The 24,175-nt window shown below is 45.2% G+C and overlaps 2 protein-coding genes across 4 annotated transcripts in view; one reads left to right on the top strand and one right to left on the bottom strand.

Moving 5' to 3' along the window:
- Positions 1–24,175, top strand: part of LOC147636810 (fatty-acid-binding protein 2-like) — a 72,841-nt gene that overhangs the window by 23,737 nt on the left and 24,929 nt on the right. Inside the window, exons 2-5 of one of the 3 annotated variants that reach the window (XM_086800370.1) lie at positions 13,572–13,676; positions 13,936–13,965; positions 14,177–14,426; positions 14,615–14,690. In XM_086800370.1, coding sequence (XP_086656496.1) covers positions 13,630–13,676; positions 13,936–13,965; positions 14,177–14,426; positions 14,615–14,690 — 403 coding nt within the window. In that variant the 5' untranslated portion in view covers positions 13,572–13,629. Of the gene's footprint in view, positions 1–13,571; positions 13,677–13,851; positions 13,966–14,176; positions 14,427–14,614; positions 14,691–24,175 lie in introns of all 3 variants that reach the window. The other 2 variants (XM_086800369.1, XM_086800371.1) reach the window with 2 other exon arrangements.
- On the bottom strand, positions 7,818–12,453 carry LOC147636811 (uncharacterized). The gene is made up of 6 exons (XM_086800972.1): positions 12,362–12,453; positions 9,586–10,283; positions 8,881–9,500; positions 8,443–8,712; positions 8,225–8,349; positions 7,818–8,055 (listed from the first exon to the last, which is right to left on the bottom strand). Exons 1-6 carry the CDS (start codon positions 12,451–12,453, stop codon positions 7,818–7,820), a joined length of 2,043 nt encoding a protein of 680 aa, XP_086657098.1.

Genomic DNA, 24,175 nt, shown 5'->3' with positions numbered 1-24,175 from the left:
TGAGCCTGTCTGTATCAAGGGAGTGGAGGTGCTACCCCCCTCTTGAGCATCAGGTAATGCTCCAGACCCATGCTCTGCTGAACCTGAATGAGCCACAATAAGAGTCGGCTCTAACTCAAAGGCATCGAGATAAAGCTGCAAAACCTGAGGTGAATCTGTTAAGTCACCTTCCTCCATCCACTTCGCATCCATCGGTGAATAGTTCTTGAACTTCACAAGATAGCGACGGGAAACTTTACCTCGTACCTTCCTTTCTTTATGTGCCAGTATCTGCTCTGGAATCAGAACCTCATCAAGTTCCTCAACTTCCGGCTGAGCCTCATCTGATACATCCTCAGGCACATCCCCACGGAAAGGTCTAAGAAGACTCACGTGAAAAGCATTGTGAATCCTCCAGTGATCTGGTAACTTCAAACGATAGGTTACCTCACCAATCTTTTCCAAAACTTGAAAAGGCCCATAATATCGCATGCTCAACTTAGGGAATAAGCGCTCTTTACCCTTCATCTTCTTGAGTCTAGCCTTTTCAAAGCGCAAAAGAACCCAATCACCCAATGCAAACTGTAAATCACGTCTGTGACGGTCTGCGGCTTTCTTTTGCTTCTGCTGAGTTTTCTGGAGGGCCAACTTAACTCTCCGATAAGCTTCATCCAAGCTCTCCACATACTGATCAGCCTCAAAAATCTTATCCTTTGTATGCAAAATGGGTGGTATCTTCTTCCCTCCTTCTACAATCTCAAAAGGCGCCTTGCCTGTCGAGCTATGTACAGTGTTGTTATATGCAAACTCCACCAAAGGAAGATACTTTTCCCATTGTTGCTTGTGCTCTGACACATAACACTTTAGAAGATCCAACACTGTCGAGTTAGCCTCTTCTGACTGACCATCTGTCTGTGGATGAAATGACGATGAAAACTTGAGAGTTGTACCCATGTTGTCGAACAACCCTCTCCAAAACAAACTCGTCATCCGTGGATCACGGTCACTAATGATAGACGTAGGCAAGCCATGATACTTGAAGATGTTCGCCATGAACAACTTCACCATATGGTCCACTTTAATTGTCTTCCTCACGGGAATGAAATGAGCCTGCTTACTGAACCTGCATATGATTGTCCAGATGCCATCATTTCCCGTTTGTGTCCGTGGAAGATCAAATACAAAATCCATGGCAATGCTCTCCCAAGGTCTATCCGGAATAGGTAAAGGCTGTAATAACCCTGGTGTCTTCTGACGGTCAAACTTTACCTTCTGACATACGATGCATTGCCTCACAAAGGCATCAACATCTCTTCTCAAGGTTGGCCAATAAAAGAAAGTCTCCACTGCTTTGACCGTGGCGTCAATACCTCTATGACCTGCATACGGTGGAGCATGACTTTCAATCATAACCTTGAGTCGCAATGGCCTGGTAACACACAGTCTGCCATGCATCAATAAAAACCCATCTCTGAGAGTATAATGCTCATGCCGCTGACCCTCAGACATCTGATCATACAACCTTTCAAAATCCTCATCATGGGCATACTGCTCTTTCATTTCATCAAGCTCATGATGATAAGCAAGTGAAACTGCAGAGACCTGTGGCTTGCGTGACAAAGCATCTGCCACTACATTCTTTTTGCCTTCCACATGCACAATCTGGAAGTGAAACATTGACAAAAAGTTTGCCCAACGCATATGCTTCTCTGAAAGCTTAGTCTGCGTGAGGAAGTAACGCAAGGTCTGATGATCTGTCTGTACAGTGAAATCAGTCCCAAGCAAGTAGTGTTTCCATGTAGAAAGAGCGTGAATTACAGCCAACATCTCTTTCTCATACACCTGTAAATGCTTCTCGGCATCTTGCAAAACTCTACTCTCATAGGCTATCACATGTCCCTCTTGCATGAGAACTGCACCAATGCTGCTTCCACATGCATCACACTGGACAACAAAAGCCTTTCGGAGGTCCGGTAACACCAATACTGGGTCCGAAGTAAGCTTTTCTTTGAGCTTTTTGAATGCTGTAATTTCCCGATCAGCCCATCGAAACGGAGTTGCTTTCTTCGTCAAAGCATGAAGAGGCGAAGCAATTTCAGCAAAGTGCCGTATGTAACGCCTGTAATAGGAACACAATCCTAGAAAGCTGCGTACATCATGCACGGTCCTCAAAGCTGGCCAATTAAGTATTGCTTCTACCTTGGCTGGATCCATACGGACTCCATGACCAGACACAATATGCCCCAAGAAATGTATGTCCTGCAAGAAAAACTCACTCTTCTTGCCATTAACCACCAATCTATGGTTTCTGAGTTCTGCAAACACAATGGCCAAATGCCTTCTATGCTCTTCCTCAGTTTGTGAATGCACAATCATATCATCAAAGAATGTGCCCACAAACTCTCTATGAGGTCTGAAAATCCTGTCCATCATTCTGTTAAATGTGGCAGGCGCATTTGTCAAACCAAAGGGCATAACCAAAAACTCATACAACCCAAACGTGGTTCGGAATGCTGTCTTATGCACATCCTCGGGTCTAATGCGTATCTGATGATACCCGCTTTTCAAGTCAATACGACTAAAAACTGTGGAGCCCTGTAAGCGGTCCAATATGTCATCGATCCTCGGTATGGGGAATCGATTCTTGATGGTATTCTTATTCAGCGCCCTGTAATCAATACACATGCGCCAAGAACCATCCTTCTTCTGCACTAAGAGCACAGGTGAGCAAAAGGGTGATGAGCTAGGCTGAATCAACCCCTTGTTCAATAGCTCCTGCACCTGACTCATAATCTCTTCTTGTTGGGCTGCACTAACACGATACGGCGGTCTATTCGGTGGAGTACTACCAGGAATCAGATCTATGATATGATCTTCTGGCCTCTCAGGAGGTAATTCTCCTGGCAATGACTCGGAAAAACAGTCTTGAAACTCACTTAAGAATTCAGCCCTGTCTTTATCTAACATTGACAAATTAGACTTAGACTCATCATCCTGTGCATCCTTTACATAAATCAAGTACGCGGAAAGATGCTTTTTCATTACTGATGAAATCGCCGAAGCGGATACAATAGGAACAGATTCCCCTTTGAGTTTTACATCCACTACATGCTCTTTCCCTCTATGAGTCAGAGTAATTTTCCTATTGTAAGTATCCACCACCGCATGTACCCTGTGGCACCATGGCATCCCCAACAAAACATCACAGCCATCCAAAGGCATGATGAAGAACTCCTCACTGTCCACATAACCCTGCAAATGAAGCCGAAGCTTCCCAATGATAGGAGTAACGGGTTCTGCATACCCTGGACAAGCCATATTTGCCTCATGTAACGGCCCCATCTCCTCGGCGCGAATTCCCAATCGGCCAGCCAAATCTGGTGAAATGAAGTTGGCTCTAGCACCTGTGTCAAAGAAGATCAAAGCATTCTGATCTCTCACTTTGCCCCATGCCCTGCACAACTCTGTAGCTTCACCACTTAGCTGCTCACCCACAAGATCAGGAACTAAACCTGCAGAAGGCTTTGGTTTCTTTGGCTTGGGCTCTCCTTTATTGTCAGGATCCTTCTTGGACGTTCTCTTGGGACAATTGAATGACATATGCCCCTCTTCAGTACAGTAAAAACACTTTTGAGCATCTCTTAAAGCCTGTCTTTCCTCAGAAGTCCTTTTGGGCATTGGCAACTTCTTATACTTTGTCTCTGTAGACCCTTTAGCATCACGAGAAGAATGCCCAAATTTTTCAGCTTTCTTGCCCAATTTCTTACTGCTTTTAAATCCAGAAGAACCACCTGTGAGTAACGCATTTGCTGTCATAGCATTTTCAATCATCTGTGACATGTTCGTTACTCTTGTCTTTATACAGTAATCTCGTACCTCCTTGGGCAGCCCACAACAATACTTCTCAACCTGCTCAGATAATGGCACGGCACGATAAGAAGTCACTGGGAGTAGAGCTTCCCAAAACTTCTTGTTATAATCCTCCAAACTATCACACTTTGAAGCATCCAGCTTGTGCCATGCGGTCATAACATCCACCTCGAATGTAGATGTGAGCCATACGGAAGAGAAAACTTGTTTGAATTGAACCCATGTGGTGGGTGCTATGCCCTGCAAAAGAAGAGTAGACCACCACTGCAAAGCATTGCCCTTGAGAAAAGTGGCAGCTTTCCTCACCTTCGAGGACTCTGTGTAATTCCCACCAGAAAAAGCAGCATCAAACTGCTGTAAAAAGGTAAGTGCCTTCAATTTATCCTTGGCCCCACTGAAAGTGTCAAACTTCACTGCAGCTCCCCCTTCCTTGTAATCCTTCGCCTTTCCCATAGGCGTTAGATTATCATATGGAAGTGGTTTTGTGAGATTGCTGCCCCCAACATTCATACCCATCATTGGGTCAACATTTCCCATTCCAACACCAGGCATACCATACATCCCAGCCATGTTTCCATACATTCCATGCTGCATACCTGGCTGCATGCCACCAAACATATTGCCGTGCATCCCAGGTTGCATGCTTCCAAACACATTTCCTTGCATACCGGACTGCATACCACCATACATATTCCCCTGCATGCCAGGCTGAAAATTGGCTCCAAAAGGCCCATACATACCCATGCCTCCCTGAGGATAACCCCCAGTCATGGATTGGAACACCGAGCCACCACCAAAGTACCCTGGATGCATGTTCTGCTGAGGAATAGGTGGCTGTCCATAAAAGGAACTCTGTGGGTTAGCACCAAAAGCATGCTGCATGTTCGGAAACTGGGCAGGAGATGGATCCTGTGGAGTGGTACCACTATGACCATGAGAAAGATTCTTCGATCGAACCTTCTTCTTCTTTTTCTGGGGCTCTGTGCGGGGCTCTGTGCGAGATCTCATAAATTCAGCAAATCTCTCGCTCTGTGTGAGCTGCATAAAAGTATCCATAACACCAGCCAAGCGATCTTTGAACCGAGCATCATCATCCTCTTTACTATGCACATCTTCTGGCTGTGTTACATCCTCATAAAGCTCAACATCTGCAGCCTGTTCTCCTGCAAAAATATCCTCAGATACATCTCTTTCAGGAGAAGTCTCTTGCTCTTCTTCTTCTTGATAGAAGTACTCTTCCTCTGTATCAGACATGATTGCTGAATTTTCAGCGATGGCTTTCTCCAAAGCAACCACGAGCTCACCCCCTTCAGAAAGTTGATGATTGGTCCCGGGGACGGAACCTTGAAACCGGCCTCTGATAGAAAACCAGAGTGCGGTAAGAGCTAAAACCCGTCCACTTGTAGTCTAGATGAAAAACCAAACACAGATTGGAGCTAGAGTGCCCAAATCTGAATACACAACGACACCTGTTGGCCCCAAAGCTTGGCGCCCCTTGCGGTATTTCTTTATTCCATTAAAATAATATGTATGGCTGAGTACAACACAAAAACCAGCCAAGAGTTTACACCTGTAGTCCAATCTGACTGCCCACAAATCCTTCTCAGCACAGAGGATCTATGCACACAGATCTGTGTCCTCAAGCAACACACTGTGTCTCCCTCTGATCAGCCAAGATCACAAAGCAGGCCAGCCATGGGCATACATCTGGCATAACTCATAAGCATGATACATCTTCTCAGCTCAACATACATGTGCTGTTCAATCCCTGTCTTAATCCCTTGTCAATCTGCTATACTCCTCCTCTCACAAGGAGCCAGATAACACATACCTGTAGCAGACATCAAGCAATAGAAAGAGAGATGGATGAACAGAGTCAAGGCTTACCAAGTTCAGCTCGTGAGACAACTCTGGAGGAAGCAACAGCACCAATCTGTGCCTGCAGGCACTTGAACCCACAATCCTGCTTCACACATGTGCTTGCACTTGCCTGTATCTTCCTCCTGATGCTCACTCCTATGCTGTCCTTGAAAGTACAGATCTGAAAATCAGCACTGTACTTGATTGTACCGCCTCGGGATGCGTGCCAGGCGTTGTCCTTGCAAAAACAGCCTGCTGTCCTGATTCTGGTCGCCTGAATCTGAGTACACAGGCCTGTCCAGCACCTGTCTGCACCACCTGCAGCACTGTACTTGCTGTACCTGGCTGTCCGTACACTGTACGGCAGCCGTACAGTACTGTACTTGCTGAGTACTTGCTGGTACAACCTGTGTAGGGCCTGGGCGCAGAGAATCCAGCAGAGATGAAGTACGTTTGCAGCAGATTTCAGCAGCAGCCTGTACTTGCAGTCGTACAGTGCTGTACGGACTGCACACGTGGGAAAGTACAGTTGATTTTGCAGAAGAAAACAGCAGCAAAACACCAGAAATCAGCAGCCGCCTCCTTCCTTGTGCTTTTCCACGCTTGTACACATGCTTTTGCTCCACGACTCCCAAAAGGGAAGGGAGAGAGAGAGAGAGAAGAGAGAGAAACTCTCCAAAAGTGGCTCCTCCCCCAAAAATAATAATAATCCCTAGGGCCCAACTTGATAAGTTCCCTAGGGCCACTAAGGCCTAGGGGTAACTTTAATAAACATTAAAAGTTAATGTTTTAATGTTCCCCCTTCACACCTAGGGTTGTCCACACATCTTTAAACATTGTCCGGGCACCCCCCATGTGAATCATAAAATATTCTGACCCTGCAGCCACCATGCCCACACTTGTCCTGCTCCATTTTCACAGGGCCATGACACCACAGGTGTATTATTGCTTTGGTTGCACATCATGGATGGATTGTGTATCAGTTGGGCATCCAAACCACCTTTATACATGGTGATTTGCATGAGGAAATATATGTATCTTAGTCTCATGGTTTTGTGATGAAGGGGTAGGAAAGCAAAGTATGCAAGCTTAAGAAAGCCTTGCATGGCCTTAAGGCATGGTTCGAGAAGACAATACTAACTTGGTTACACATGGATTTTGCAACAATCCAACTGAGAGTACCCTCTATGCAAAGAGGAGTCCGGATTTATTCTTGGTCATCGTCTTGTATGTTGATGACATGTTGCTCACAGGCCTTGATGTGGATTAGATTTCAGCCTTTAAGATTGAGTTACATGGTACATTTGAGATGGTAGATTTGGGTATGTTGCTCTATTATTTGGGCATTTAGTTTATCCAGTGCGATGATGGCATTCAGTCTAAGTATATATAGAAGTTGCTAAGAAGGTTTTAGCTTGAAGACTGTAAGCTTGTGGCTACACGAGGTGAGTCAGGTGCTAGGCTTCAAGAACCTAGACATTCATTTGATGCCAGTAGCCAGGAGTTTCATAAAAAAGGTTTTTGAAACGCGTTTCGAAACGTTTCATTGCCCGACCCAAAAGTATGAAACGGGAGGGGTACCGGGGGGGGGGGGGGGGGGGGGCGGGGGGGAGACCCAACAATAGGGACCCTCAACAAGTTTCATATCAGTTTATAAGATTGCAAACAAACAACATGTCACCTTGATCTTATAGACTTAAAAATTTGTAAATAAAAGCAAGACATTGCAATTTGAAATTTGATTTACGAATCACGATATCATATCAATATTTGACATCATGATTCATGACATGCCAACCTTGGCCCCTGGATACCGAATTTAACAACTTACAAGTAACCAAATGACAATAAGATTGTCTAAATAGTAAAGACCAAAGAGTGGCAATCTATAAAATCATAAATGTGACATGAGCCATGGGCCATGGCCAAAGCAGCTGAGAGTCTGGCACATGTGACACATGTGGTACATAAAAAAACCGACATAAAAGATAATAGCTACAACTGTCAACAATGTCTAATGTCAACATGAGACATGAGTCATGACCATAAATCATAAATGAAGCTGTAAAAAAACGAGAATGACTAAGTAGATACTAGACTCTAGAAGCCTAGTCATCCTCCTCTGCATCATCCAACTCAATATCCTCGTCCTCATCCTGAACATCAGATGCCTCAGAAGCTGTGACCCAATCGGAAGAGTCATCTGCACCCTCTGCCACCGCTGCCTCAGGTCCAGCACTCGTGCTAGCACCATCTGTGCAAGGTGTAGCACTCGTGCTAGCACCATGTGTACCCACAACAACTCCAACCCTGGCTCGAGAGCGGCTACGGGTTTTGCCTGGTTCCCTGCATCGCCTCCTCATATAACATGGTGTAAATGTCCTGCTCATCAGGTGGGATCTCTGGGATGTCTTTCACTTTCTCGATGTCGATTTTGTCGACATTTACTTGTATTGGCTCTATGGAATTGCCTCTTTGCTCAAGTAGACGGAGGTTGCAATGACAATAAACCAACCGCTCTAATTGTGCAGTGGTAAACTTGTTCCTTTTCTTTGTGTGGAAAAGGGCCCATGTACTCCAATTTCTCTCACAAGGACCTGAGCTGCAGTCCTGTGAGAGCACTCTCATAGCAAGCCTCCTCTGCAAAATTCAAATATGAAAAATCACACATGAGTCATGATTCATTATTCATGACACATGTGACATGAGCACAAAATTGTAATGAATACTCACCAGCTGCGGGGCACTTATACCATATTTCTCCCACCAAGATACGGGCTGCAACATCCCTGAACGCATTTCCGCAGTTGGTGACCCAAAATGCTTTCCTGTCTTGTTGCGGAAGGCAAGCCGCTGCTCCTCCAAGGCAGCCAACTCCCCCACATCTCCACCCACCCATGTTGTCACATACTCGGTCCAACCATCCTCCAACTCCTCACAACATGTCTCTGGTCTTCGTGTCTCCACAAAGGATGAAGAATGTGGGCCACCGCATGGATTGGTCTATGAAACCAATCCCAACGATCTTGCCAAATAGCACGAAGGCTGTCCTTCTTAGTTTTTTAAACATTACAATTTAGAATCTAGATGCACCAAGTTTAGAGCTGAAATTGAAGAGTAAAGAGTCAAGACAAAATATAATACTTACTCAATAGCAGAAATACCAATTGCCTTTATAAGGCACTCCCCGAGTTTGTCCATGTACTCATACAAGAGGCCCATGGTGCTGCCCTCCATGTCGGTGATACGCAATACGCTATAGAAAGGCTGTAAAACTCTCACCAATCCCTCTGCTGTTGCCCACCACCCACCACCCATAATAGTGCTTGCAAACTTATCTGACTTTGGACACTTATTTTCAGCCTCCCAATCATACCACTCCTTGGACACCACTAGTCGTAAGAGTCCCTTTCGGACTCTTACTACTCTGTCAAGCACTATGAACATATATGCAAACCTGGTGGTTGAGGGTTTACACAACTCCAACTCACCCTGTGCCCTGTAGATAGAAAGTATCTTGGGCCTCTTTGTGACAAATTTGACAATGAAGCGAGCTGTATTCAATATATCCTGCAACCAACCTAGCTTGCCCATATCCTCCATCATAAGATCTAGACTATGACTGGCACATGGTGTCCAAACAATACGTGGGAACTCATCCTGAAGCATGCGGCCCATACTGACACAGTTTGAACCATTGTCAGTCACAACCTGTACAATGTTTTCTGGCCCAACTTCCAACACAGCCTCACGCAAATGGCGCCAAATGAACTCTCCTGTCACCACTGTCCCTGGTTGGGATGCATCAATGGCACGCAAAAACATTGTGCCCTTGCAGGAGGACACCAAGATGTTGTACACACTCCTCTTGCGTACATCCTCCATCACAAAGCAATGAAGAGCCGTACTTTTCCCATGTCTTCCTTAATGGCTGAATTTCATGATGCACCTGTGCACGCTCTCTACGGAGCTCTCTAGTGCGCATAGTCTCATAGCTGGGCCCCTCCCACTCATATCCAATTCGGCTAATTGCACGCATGGCACATTTCCAACGATTTGTGCGTAGTATGTTGAAAGACAAGGCACACTGTATGAAAAGCTTAGTTAGCTCCTCAGTTGCCTCTTTCACAGCCTGTTTTTGAATACCTGCTTTTATGCTGCCTCTCTTGAGAGACCCCACAATCGGCAATTTAGAACGAGCCGCTACTGGCATAGAGCTCGATCTTACATAAACACCACCTGCATATGAGTCTTGGCTCTCGGCCACCTGTGTTTTTCCCCTCTTTGTCACTGCCTCTGAATTCTCCTCTTCCTCGATTCCTGTACCTGTGTTGGAGTCAATAACCCCTTCTTGGATTTTCTTCCAATCTTGTAGACTGTCCTGCACAACCTTTGGCACCTTGGGACAAGCAGAAATCCCCTCACCCTTCAAGCCAGACAAGTGGGCTTTGATGCGGGTTACACTCCCGCCAGTCACTAACAGGCAGAAATTGCATCTCCATTTTTCAGCTCCAGACCCACCATATCTTCCAAGAGGTGACGTGTGTCCACACAGCATCACGATTGCGACCCATCTATGGCAAAAGAAACAAAAAAAAAACTCCCTGTTGAAAGTTGAAAGTAAAAAAAGCTTCCTGTTGAAAGTTAATCACATTATGCTGCATGCACAGACTCTCTCTCAATTACACAATGCAATTTCTCTCTCAATTTCAATCTCTCTCTCTCTCTCTCTCTCTCTCTCTCACACACACACACACACACACAAACACGCACACACACACACATCTCAATTGAAAATTGAAATTTGAGATGTGTGTGTGTGTGTGCGTGTTTGTGTGTGTGTGTGTGAGAGAGAGAGAGAGAGAGAGAGAGAGAGAGAGAGAGAGGTAAAACTTGCTAGTTGCAAGGCTGTAGCAAACACGCACGCACGCTCTCTCTCTCTCTGTGAAACTCGCACGTAAGCTCTCTCTCTGTGAAACGCGTGCGTAAGGCTGAAAAAGGCCCAAATTTTGAGCCGTATGTTTTCAAACGGCAAAAATCCCCAATTTTGACATTAAAAAAAAATAAGCATAAAAAACTCGTTTCAAATTTAACGAAACGTTTCGAAACGTTTCGTACTTCAGTGGGGATGCGAAACGCGTTTCATTGCTACTGGGGTATTAGATGGTTGGAGGATGCTTGATTTATTTGTGCAATACGAGACCAGACATTTAGTTTGGGGTCTCACAGCTGAGTAGGTTGATGCACAGTCCAGGTTCTAGGCATTGGCAGGCTGTTAAGAGGGTTTTCTGCTACTTATAGGGCACTCCGTCTCTTGGCTTATTCTCTCCAAGGGGGGTGATTCACATTTGCATGCCTTTTGTGATTCACATGGCCACTAGTGGCTTTTGCTTTCGTCTTGGTGGATCATGTATAACATGGCTTAGCAAGAAGTAGCCAACAGTGGCCACTTCCAGCTACGAGCTGAGTATAGGGTAGCTTTTACATCGACAGTTGAGTGTGCCTGGCACAGATGCCTTATGGTTGATTTGGGTCTGGGATAACAGTCCTCCACTGTTAACTTTTCTGACAGTCAGAGCAGTTGCAAGGAACCTCGTGTTTCATGCTCGCACTAATTATATTGAGGTGCATTATCACTCTGTCCGAAAAAGGGTTTTGCAAGAGAGATCAGCTTGGTATATGTGCCTACACATGATAACTTGGCAGATTTGTTCACGAAGGCACTTTCTTGTGAAAAGTTTGAAGCTTTCCGCAAAGCTTTAGGCTTGTTGCCTTTTGGGAATTGATCAGCCATCCTTGTACATGTTCACTCTAGTACTCCAGTGGGGATTTGTTGCCAGATGTAGGGGTAGTGATGGGTGAACACCAGTAGGACCATCTGGGGTACTTTTTACCCTCCATAAGAGGGGTTTTTCCCCCTGAGCTCTTATGCATGTGAACTTGTGCTTATTTTACTTATAAGGTTCACTTATCTTGTACTTTGGCACTTTATCCAATACATTGCAGTTTGTGCCTTTCCTTGTACTCTCACACGACTGTACTTGTGTGTCTGTGTGGGTTCTTGTGCTTGGCTGCACTTCTTTCCAACGTCCACACCTTGCCCGCCTAGCCAACTGAGAGCTAGGGCACCCCCAAAAATGTGCACCGGGATACCCAAGGCCCTTTGCCTCTCCAGCCCGTATACTCATTTGTAGGTTATGTTTTACTTGCATATGGGATTAAGGTCCAAGTTGCTGCGTGTCCAGTAGATGGAGCACAAGCTTTAGCCAACAGTTAGTATGGGTGTGAAGGGGCCACAACTTACAAGGCTCACATGCAAACCACCCGGTATCTGCATTGGCCAACTCCCACTCCACTTAGAAGTCTCTCTTCTTGTAGGCACACTTGAAGAAGGGATCCCACTCCGCAGCCTTCCCCTCCTCTCCATGCTGGTGGCCATCTTGATCTCTTGCAGAGGCGGCTGTTGCCAGTCAGCGCCCTCTGAAGCCCATTGCAACCCAGCCCAGCCAGTCGCCACCTGTTTCAGCCCAGCCAGTTGCCACCTGTTTCAGCCAGCAGCCCCCCAGCGCTGTCTATAGCTGCCCACCAAAACTGGCTGCTCTGCCCTGTCCTGAAGCTCTTCCCCACCCTGGTGTGGCCTTGTTTCACTCACTGGAACCCTGCCAGGCTGCTGCCCGCCAACCTTCTCCACTCTGCTACTAGCTGCCAAACCAGCTCAGCCGGGTGCCACCACAGAACTGCCATAGCAGCACCCACCTTTCAGCCCTAATTTGGTTTGAGTCACATTGGATATAGTCTATCCCCTTGATCTTGGCTATAGTCTATCTCCTTGATCTTGGAAGCAACCTCTCTATGCCAAAATCTGGGGAGAGGGGCTATTGGAGTTGTTTACATAAGGAGAATGTTGTCTTCAAATATGGAGGCTGCCATTTCTATCACCATCTTGAAGACCCCTTTATATGAACTCCTCCTGTTGTGAAAAAGGACACCTTGTGAAACATACATTGCTTATGGCCTTGGGCTTGGAATAGAGACTGCAGTTTGGGGTCAATGCGGAGTGTATACTGTTGGAAGCTGGAGCTCAAGGTGTGTTCCTAATTGGGAGGATACCTTGAGATTTTGGCTCTTGGAGGACCCAAATAACTTGTCCCAGCTTACTTCTTGAGAGGTATCTCATTTCAGACTTTCATTTATCTTTGTAAGTTGTAATTTGGAAGTGTATCATCCCAGTGTGCAGCCCTTAAAGCTTGTACAAAATACTCTCTTGAATAATATAAAATTTATCTCAAAGGAGTGGGGGTGAGGTTGGCCCATTTTGGCCCCAGTTGCTGTCTGCCTTTTTCATGTTTATGGTTATTGTAACTACTGAGTTTTTATCACATTAATAGTTAAGTGGCTTGCACCTCCATGCAAACGGATGAAACTCATGCAAATGTTATGGAACGCCAAGGCTCTAGCATCTATGGTTGATAGGTGGTATAGGGATGGATGAATGCATGCGACTTGATGAGGTTTTGGATATGCCAAGCCTCTAGCATCTATGGATGGTAGATGGTACAGGGGTGGATGTACCCCACCATTTTTGGCAAACCTCAAGGAAGTCTTCAAGTGGTTTTGAGTTTTCCTAGACAAATCCATTTGAAGATGGAATCGATACGGGATGCCCAGGGGGCATTGAAAGGAAAGCTCACTTTCTTCATGAATGAGCATTGACATTTTCAAGATTCGTATTGTTACGGAAATTTATTGATCATTTGGATCGACTTCATGCCTATGCTATTTTTTCAAGTTTTTGGTACTCTTTGGTGGTGTGGGTTTGAATCTCCTACTCATAATTATTTTTTTGTCCTGTTCTGATGCAGCCATGACAGGACAGAGGTATTTGTCATTTGACATACACCAGTCAAATGCCATCCTATCATGCTACAGAGGATTTTTGGCTTCTTTATTAACTTCCAATATCACATGTGAGTGTCCTTCATAGAAATATAATGCTAAATTCATGATGCTTTCCAACCTTATCCAGGAACCACTACTATCCCAAGGGTTGGTATAATTCAGTAAAGTTGTCTGAAGTAATGATTGTATTACTTATATCAGACCTCTTACTTGCTTGTTTTTTTTATTTTTTATTTTTTAAAGAATAGAGTTTCGAGCTTTGTATCATCTGGATTGGCTTTATTTTCCTTTGCGGACTTTACAAGTGCTAACTCATTTTGACCGTAGTTTTACAACCATGCCACCTCTTGAGAACATGTGAGTGGACTTCTTACACTCCCCTGACAACCCCCCCCCCACGCACACACACAGAAAACAACAGCACACACACACACACACACACACACACACACACACACACACACACACACAACAAAACTTGAATACTCCTACAATGTTGTGTCATTGATTGATTAAATTTTCCATCTTAAGAACATAAGCTGAACTCTACTTTGTGCTATGTATGAAGGTCTTCCAAGGTTCTTCCAGACATTGTGACTGAGACAACGGAAGATGATACACTGAGTAAAAAGGGCTTCACTAACCATGAAGACGTCGTGGAACAAGTTGCTGCTATCCGGTCGCTAGAGATAAAGGAGAAATTCCCAAGAGGAAGCTTGGAAGATTTTGTGATAGAACCAAAAACTGGCTTCAAATTTCCAGTGTTTCTTACTCCTGATGGATGCAAAGAGGGTTCAAATTGTGCCTCTTCTACTCAGGTAGGGTATCAATTGCAAGGAGAAGAGGTTGCTCAAACCACTGTTCTTAATTGTTACAAGTAGTGCTTGCAGTCATTGAATTTCTTTTTTGTAGTTTGGGGTTACCTTCCTGATTCCCCAATTTAATCATATTCTGACTCACTCAAGAAGGGCAGTTGATCTATGAATGTTTGTGTGGAACTTGCTAGGTGCTAGCTGGAGTTGGAATACGAAGCATAAGCATCATCAAGCTTACTATGATCAAAATCTATGCATTTGGTTTTTGTAAGCCTATTGTCACCTATACATTTTATTTTGAGTTTCCTGCTATTTGTGAGAAATAAGTGCATACAAAATCTATGCATTTGGTTTTTGTAGCTTATTATATCCTATGCCTCTTATTTTGAGTTTTAGGAAAGCCTAGTCAGTCATTAGGGAATCCGATCCCTAGATGGGGGCAGGTCCATAGTCAGTCCTTAGGTCAGAAATGAGTCCTTTTTGGAAGGCCAAAGGCCACATCAGTTGTACACTGAAAACACAGTTCATCTCTCTCTCCTCTCTGATGTCTAAACATAGCTTTTGCATTAGTGTTCCTAATCAGTAGGGTTAGGGCTGGATCAAGTTTGTCAAGGCTTCTGCATGTCACATTGGTATAAGAGCATCAGGCTCAGCCAAGCTAAGCACTAGAAGTCCCAGAAGGTGCACATATCCATAGTAATAAATGCAGCCATGGTAGCAGTCATGGAGCTGGTCAGCAGTAGGCAAAACCATAGGAAAGCAGCCCTGGGAGTTGTATGCCCAAAGGGGCATACCGGAGGCTCTTAAGAACAGTTCCAAGGGTGGAGCAAAGGCAAGAACATTCTCTGAAAGAAGACCATTGTTGTGTTAAGGGACATGGGATTGTAGGCAAGGGGATAAAGTGAACAGATGCACAGTGTTTAACATCAGACTTGGAATGGAATCTGAGGAATGGCGGGGTTCTTAGCTAGGAAGGAAAGATGACAAGTTTTGGATGTAAGAGGATACAATGTGCGATGTATCATGTATACAAGAGAACACCCACAAGAAGTAGTATCTTTCACTGCACAAAACTTTATAACTCAAATTGCACAATAAGGGAGAAGAATACCGTATCATTGAAGTGATACAATAGATGACAAAGCCCCACACCCGTGTGCTCCTGTGAAGGGACTTTGATGGCTGATCTAGAACTGAAGGGACTTTGATGGCTGATCTAGAACTGTTAAGACGGAGGCTGTATGCTAGTGGAAGCTAGTGAGTAAACTTCATAGGGATGACTGATGAACTGTGTGAGAAGGGGCTGTCTGTGTATCTACATAGGCATGTATCTATATACTAGTGGAAGCTAGGGAGTAAACTCATAGGGATGACTGATGAATTGTGTGGAGAAGGGGCGACCATGACATGACCAAGTCAGTGGTCATAGTTGGTGCCACTGTCCACGGTGTAGACTCGGTCCACCTTCCACGGCCACTCGGCTCGTCTTTCTGCAATGTCAGGAGCCAAATAGGCTATATGCCACAGTGGAACAATATCTCATAACAGTCCACACATGGAGTAGGTAGACTTTACTCTTGGACACCATAAGGGTGCCAAATCTAATCCAAGCCATCTCTAAACCATATGGCCTCGTAGGACACCTTCCCGTGTGAATACAGGAATGCCGGACGCCTGAGCTGCACAACCATGACTACTCCTCATAATGGGAGCCGTACAAACATGAGCTAGTCGGTGGTTGGATAATCTAATGAGGGTGGAGCATTGATATCCAACCAACCCCCACCCTCCCCTCCCCCCCTCAATCTCCACTTGAAAGTGAACTACCTCCGTGGTCCAATGCTAAGTGGATGAAGATGCCGCTCCATCTGATCCCTGCCAAGAGTCTTTGTAAAGATGTTTGCAATATTCTCGGGTGTTAGGTAATAGATTATCTCAATCTCCTTGAACATGATGAACTTGCACACAAAGTGGTAATGAATCTCATAATGTTTCGTGTGAGCAGAAAACACAGGATTTCGAGCAATGGCCATGCAACACTAGTTGTCACATTTCAGCATTGTCTGTTGCTTTTGCAACACTCCTATAACCTGTAGAATCCTCCTCAGCTACAATGCCTCACATGAAGCACGCAACTTTGTACTCAGCCTCTGCTATCGAGAGTGCAATAGTTAGCTGTTTCTTACTGATCCAAAAAAGGCATCCCGGGCTAAGAGAAAAATAATATCTTGTTACTGAGTGTATGGTGTTTGAATCACCCGCCCAATCTGAGTCACAAAAGCCAGTGAGGGTGTGTCCGCAGTATAGGTGATACCGTACTCTTGAGTACCTTGGAGGTATCGCAACACCCACATACATGCTTATTCTCTTGGGGCTTGCAGGAGAACCTACTCAAAACACCCACTACAAAACTGATGTATGGTCTAGTATTATTGTATTACACATGAAGATAAGACTACCAACCAGTGTCTCATCCACAAGTTTTGAGGTATCTTCGACGTACAACTTTAGATCAATCTCCATTGGGGTACCAATTGCCTTGCATTTGGTCATGCCAAAAGTCTTGAGTATCCCACCTGTATATTTCTGCGAGATGGAAATGTTATCTTGCTTCTACTAAACCTCGATCATCAAACAATAATGCATGAGCCCAAGATCTGGCATCTCAAACTCTGCACTAAGCATCTGTTGTGTTTGTGATATCTTTTTCTGGTGATCCCTTGTGAAGATGAGGTCATCTACATAGAGAACAATGACCATATACTTTCCTTGCTCACAAAAGATAAACAAATTTGCATTTGAAGGGCTGCATAAGAGACCAATACTCACAAAGTAAGCATGAGTCCTCTGGTACCATGCTCGTGGGGCATGTTTTAGCATGTAGAGTGCCTTTTGTAACTTGTAAACTTTACTTTCGGAATCAGGAACCATGAACCCAGGTGGTTGCTCCACATATACCTCCTTCTCGAGGTTCCCGTTGAGAAAAGTAGATTTTACATCGATTCGGAGAATATTCCATCTCATCATAAGAGTAAATTCACCAGTTTCTTCTAATCCTTGTTTTGCTTTTTTAGCCTTTTGGATTTGCGAAAATCTTAGGGGCATCCTTGATGGTTGGAGGTTCTGCTCCATCCAAAAGTTGCGTGTACCACTGAGGGAATGGCTTATCTTTTAGTGGCACATCATGCTCTTGTTCTTCATCTTCAAAATCCATGTCCATAGGAAACGGTACAATTGACCTCCATCAGAATGTGAGGAAATGTGTGGTGTATGTGAAGGTTGTGTTGCTTTGGTGGTTTTCTTGTTGCATGATGAAGAAGAAGGAAGCGCTTCTCCATCTGACGTGGTCATTCCTGGAATACCACATTATGGCTCACTATGATCTTCTTTGCTCGAGGGTCATAGAGTCGATATTCCTTGGACTCCATGCTGAAACCCAAGAAGATACAACGTGCGGTATATACAAGAGAACACTCACAAGAAGTAGATCTTTCACAACGCAAAACTTTAAAACTCAAATTGCATAATAATAGAGATAGAGAAAAACATTGTATTACGGAAGTGATAGAATAGATGGGAAAGCCCCATGCCTGTGTGTTGCTGTGAAGGGAGCTTCGATGGTTGACCTAGAACTGCGAAGATGGTGGCTGTATGCTAGTAGAAGCTAGAGTGATGACTGATGAACTGTGCGGAGAAGGGGTTGGTCGTGTATCTATATAGGCCTTTATACGCAAGGCGACCATGACATGATCGCGTAGGTCTATAGTCATAGTCGGTGCCACTGTCTCGGCGGTGCAGGCTTGGCGCATTGCCCATGCGCCCACGGCCATCCGGGTTCATCTTGGGCCCCGTTCAGGCCTCTAAACCATTTGGCCTCCTAGGCCACCTTCTTGTTTGAATATGGGGATGCCGGGCGCTCAAGCTGCTCAACTATGGCTACTCCTCATAATGGGGGCTGTACAAACATGAGCTAGCCGGTGCCTTGATAATACAATATATGAGGGTAGAGCATTAATATCCAACATTGTAGTCCGTGTGCATATGATGGATGATGACAATCATCCAATCAAAGATCAAAGCATGGAATCCGCCCACAACAAATCTTTAGTGCATGTATACGAATACTTGCAACAATTGCAATTTAGGCTATGCACAAATAATCATAGCCTGCATGACTGGTCATGACTTGTACAAGAATTAACCATAGGCTAAGCATTCTGCATACTCCATTGTTCATGCACCTCACCATGAGCCTAGTCATTTAAGTTTTGATTCCGAGGCATTAACAAGCCTATGGCAGCAGCCATACATGACTTGGGTATTACCAAACCCATGGCGGCAACAATATCAACTAGAATGTGGGTACTTGCATACTCATGGCAGAGGCCGTATTCTCGGGTACTCACAGATCCATAGCAACTACCATGAACCAAGTCCAGCATCACATGGCTGTCACATGCAAATGCATTCCAAGCTGTCCCCAATCATGACATCATTCTGCATACTCCATTGTCAATGCACCTCATCATGAGCCTAGTCATTTAAGATTTGATTCCGAGGCATTAACAAGCCTATGGCAGCAGCCATACATGACTTGGGTATTACCAAACCCATGGTAGCAAAAAAATATCAACTAGAATGTGGGTACTTGTATACCCATGGCAGAGCCATATTCTCGGGTACTCACAGACTCATACCAACTATCATACACCAAGTCCAGCATCACATGGCTGTCACATGTGTCTTTTAAGCATGCAAATGCTGTCCAAGCTGTCCCCAATCATGACATCATGCATCTTGTGTCTATGAGGCAATGAAAAACCAAATGCCGTTGCTTGCCACTCTCCACATTCTTCGCATATATGCGGCATACAAGACTAGCTGATCAAATCAAACTATGCATAGGCAGATTTCACATTGTGAAGTTTTCGTCGTCTGAGTTGCGGCCAGTTGATATTGTGCTTATTCTTTCTATCTTAGCGGTGCATTCGCCCTATCAACTACTTATTTGTTGTACTAATTCTTTCTATTTGCTACTTTCCTTAGTGCAGGGCTTCATTATGGTTGAGTCTGCCCTGCATCTTCGGAGGTTCGACACGAACTCAGTACGAAGGGCTTTGTGTGAATATATGCTCTTATGTGTGTGTGTGTGTGTGCGTGTGTGAGAGCATATCTTAATACAGAGTTCTACACCCACTATTGGGCACTGATGACGTTAGTGGGGATGTCGTAGTATCTAGTCCATACTATGCATAATGGAGTTGATAGTTATATAATCTAGTGGGTTGACTACCATGGGTATATAACATGCACGTTCCTAAAAGGTGAATTTGGGCATGTTCCTGGATTCATCTAGGTATATGAATTCAAAGCTCGCTAGAACTTTGATAACGAGAAATGTTAAAACTGAAGAACCGTAAAAGAGCATGGTTTCAGTTTATTTACGTTTGTAAGAGCCATTGTACCTTGGCATCTTTCTTGTCCGCGAGGAATGTTGAGTGTCCATGTGGTGACCTTCATGTAAGAAATGGTGAGTCATACTGGTAAGACAAGCTAATAACATAGCAATGGACATGATTGTCTTCCTTCACCAAGTGTAGGAAGGGTGTGCTTTGGTACCACGCGTGTGACAATAGGGGCTCTCTTTGACTACTGTGCTCAACTTGCAAAAATCGACATTTAAAAAAAAAAGAGACAAAAATATTTGGGGCTTTTCAAGAATCTACCATCTAAAGTGCTCCTATAGAAAACTAGGAAGTAAAATTTGGGGTTTTTTTTAAATTTTCGCAAATCTTGCTTAATTAAAGCATATAAATCTTAACTCTCCCAACACTTTCAAAATTGAGAGCTTATATCAAGTGTTGCATCAGTTTCAAAAAACCCTAATGTTTGGAAAGCCCTAATTTTTTGGAAACCCTTATTTTTCCCTAGGGATGAGATGAAAAATCTGCTTTATGTCATGATTCAATCTCTGATCCAGCAAATGAGTAGGCCAAGTTGGTATCAAGGGGGGTGATGATAATATGGTGCTACAGAGCACAAAAGTGTACTTCATTGAAGAAATCAAGCAGCTATAACATCATTTGAGTCGTGTACTTCTTACTCTCTCTCTCTCTCTCTCTCTCTCTCTCTCTCTCTCTCTCTCTCTCTCTCTCTCTCTCTCTCTCGCGCGCGCTTGCTCTCTCCCGTCACGCGTGCCTGCTTGCTTGCTCTCTCCCCCTCGTGCGCGTGAGCCCCGCGTGAGCCTCACGTAACTGCCGTTTTCTGTTGCTCGCGCGTCTGAGCCCCGCCTGAGCCTTGCCACGCTGGGCCTGGTGTAGGGCACCACCAGGCCATAGCGGTCACCTCCATGCTGTGTCCCGCCCTATAACAAGACTGTGGTACGTTGGGAGAGCCAGGCCAACAAACGTTGGCCATTACCACAATGTCGAGGAAACTCACCTACGCAAGTGCCCTTGCCACACCGACCAAGCCATTGACCAGTCATCACAGCTCGAGCTCGTGGGAGGTGTTTCTCTTAGCAGAGATCGACAAGCTACGAGAAGAAAACGAAGCCTTAAAGAAGCAGCTCAGTAAAGTTGAGGCCAGGGTGGCCACTCTCGAGGGCAAGCCTGACCCAGTTCAAGAAGTTCAGGAGCACATCCAAGAAGCCAAGGAGTTCATTGACGCCACCAAAGGTATGCAACAACATGTGAAATTAGATGTTATTTCCACCATCAAGGAAGAAAAACTTCAAGTGTCGGTTGCCCAAGACATTCAAGTTGGGGGACTCCCACAGGGTTGGGACAAGCAAGAGGTAAGGAAGCAAACCGAGATTGATGCAGATGACTACATCCCCGATACGGACTTATGGAAGAGGAGAATCAGCAAGGTTCTCTCCTCCATCGACATAGGCAATCCATATCTCATTACCCCAAAAGGGGGACAGGCCATCCTATGCTATGAAACCAAGAAGGACAAGATCAAGGTTTTGGGACAATCCAAGGCACTCCAAGGCACCAAGCTGTGGCTAGCAGACGAGATTACACCTATGCAGCTCAAAAACAAAAGTGCAGAACTTGCTAAAGTTAGAGAAGCCCGCCAAGCTGGAAAGTGGGCTGTCTACAGTGAAGGAAGAGCAATAATTGAAGACTTCCGGAAGCCTAAACCCCACTAACTAGCTCTCTCCTACATACGACAAGCATTCATATTACACGTGGTAGTTGACCCTTAGCTTTTTTTTTAAAATTTTTATTTTCAATGTTCGCGCCTATGCGCACTTGCGCCTAAGTGCACCCCGAAGTGGATTGTAATGATTGTGATGTCATGTCTTTTGGTCCCATATGCCTTCAAGGCATTCCGCGGACGTTAATATGACTTTCTTTCTTTTCTTTCTATCATTGTCGGCTTACACTCCATAGCCATGGCTGTCATCTTGAAGCCCCCATAGCTTCTTTCCCTCTTTCACACAAAGGGTTTTTGCTCAGAATAATCTCAGAGAGTCTCAGATCGTGCTTTCAGTTTTCAGTTTTAGTTTATTGTTGCTCTCTCTTTTTTCATCCATGACGAGATTTCATGGACACTATGTATACACATTATTTTGGTCTCATAGACCCTTTGGGTTTTTTGAAGACATTAATATGACTCTCTCTCTCAGCCTGGACAGAGACAGCGTTCTAGATGTATGCCCCAGAACAGTTGGTATGATGAGGAGTGCAGAGAGACCAGAGCCCGACTGCAGCGGGAGGTTGCTTTGGGAGTCACTACTCACCGACAGTCACGTATTGCCTTCCGACGCCTTGTGCGAAGGAAGAAGCGGGCCTTCCTTGCTCAGCTAGAGCAGGAATTATACCAGCTGTTCTTGAGCCAGGATTCGAGGGAGGCTTGGCGTCTGTTTCATGAGTCCTCCCCTGCTTTGGCCATCACTTCTACATAGGTCTGGGGTAGTTATGCAGCATCTCTATATACAGTTCCTGGACAGACACCTTTTCCTGACCCGCCAGCACCATGCCCACAGACATGTACTTTCTTTACCGCAGAGATGGTAAGGAAGGCCATTGATAGGATGAAGACTGGGAGAGCATATGATCATGATGGATTGGTCGCTGAGCACTTTATTCATGCGAGAGACATACTGGCAGAGCTTCTAGCAGTGATGTTCAATCGTGCTATGTGCGAAGGCTTACCCGAGACTTGGAGTAGGTCCACCATCGTGCCTATCTTCAAGTCAGGGGACCCTATGGAGCCAGGTAATTATCGCACTATTATGATTGGTCACACACTAGCACGATTGTATGCATCCATTCTTGAGCAGTAGTTGAGTAGATGGGCAGAGAGAGTTGGCATTCGAGCAGAGGGACAGGCAGGGTTCGAGGAGGGCAGGTCGCATGGGCGACGGATTTATTGTAGCTTTGTGGACTTCCGCAAAGCATTTGATACAGTGCCCAGAACCAGATTGATGAGGCGATTACAGGAGATGGGGGTACCCACAGAGCTCATATGGGGGATTATGGCTTTATATAGATCAATTGCAGGACAGGTACGCACCCCAGAGGGGGTCTCTACTTTGGTTCACTCCACTATAGGAGTGAAGCAAGGTTGCCCGTTATCTCCTTCACTGTTTGGTATGTATGTGGATGAGGCTTCTGACTACATTGAGAGATTGGGGGACAGAGGATCCCACTATTGTTATATGCTGATGATATTGTGTTGATCTTTGACTCCCCTGAGGGTATGCAGCGTCATCTGGATGCTTTACATGAGTTTGCACATGATAGTGGATTGTCTGTCAACCTTGGCAAAACCAAGGTTATGGTGTTTAACACCACGCCCCAGTGGGTTAGGCGATCAGCTTCCACATTTACATATGGGCAAGAGATTGTGGAGTATACAGATGCATATACATATCTTGGGGTAGTATTCAGTGGGCCAGTGTTTTCGATGAGGAGAGCAGCAGAGACTAGATTGACTAGAGCACATGCAGCCGTGGGTGGTTTGGAGAGGATGTGTTCGCAGGTTCAGTTTGAGGAACCTCGAACGAAACTTTGGCTTTTTGACACTCTAGTGACATCAGCTATGCTTTATGGAGTGCAGATATGGGGACCTTCAGTGGGCCATCACAGCGCAGGCGGGTGGAGAGGTATGGAGAGGCCTTTGGTATCTATGATTGCTAGGATTATTAGAGCCAAGGCTGTGGTACCTCATGAGATTATTCGAGCAGAGCTGGTGGCTGCCCCTCTGGTGATTGAGGCTCTTACGAGATCAGTCTCCTACATACATGGCTTGTGGGATCTCCCCCGAGACAGATATGCACGCCTCGCCCTGGAGTCCTCCCGACAGTTAGCTTTACAGGGAGACACGGCTTGTTGGTATGGACAGATGACATCTTGGTTCCAGGCACATGGTTTTAGCATGGACAGATTGCCTCCCTTCCAGTATTCTCTGGAGGCACCCTCTCTCACTCTCACACGGACAGAGATTACCAGACTCATCCGTCAGGATTTAGTTCAGCTGGACATTAGGAGGACATGGATACAGCCGACTGAGGAGCTGGGCACGAAGATGGCTTTCTACAGAGAGCATTTTCTTCAGCTCACAGCAGATGGTTTTGTGATCAGACCCAGTTACATGGATGTACACTTGTCTCATGCAGTACGATGCGCTATTGGTCAGATTCGCACATCCTCACACCAGCTTGAGATTGAGATTGGCCGATATAGAGGTATACTTGCTGAGGCCAGGATATGCCGAGTATGCCATGGGGAGCCAGAGAC

This window comes from Cibotium barometz, chromosome 7 (assembly GCF_041138505.1).
Source record: "Cibotium barometz isolate CiBa-2024 chromosome 7, ASM4113850v1, whole genome shotgun sequence".
NCBI classification, from domain to species: Eukaryota; Viridiplantae; Streptophyta; class Polypodiopsida; order Cyatheales; family Cibotiaceae; genus Cibotium; species Cibotium barometz.
This window is presented reverse-complemented; position numbering and strand designations above follow the sequence as displayed.

Coding starts and splice junctions, on each gene's coding strand:
- LOC147636811 (XM_086800972.1), bottom strand. CDS start 12,453: ATGGCAGTTCTGTGGTGGCACCCGGCTGAGCTGGTTTGGCAGCTAGTA. Junction 9,501..9,585: donor ATTGCTTTGTGATGGAGGAT/GTACGCAAGAGG, acceptor CATCCCAACCAG/GGACAGTGGTGACAGGAGAG. Junction 8,056..8,224: donor ACCACTGCACAATTAGAGCG/GTTGGTTTATTG, acceptor GAGGCGATGCAG/GGAACCAGGCAAAACCCGTA.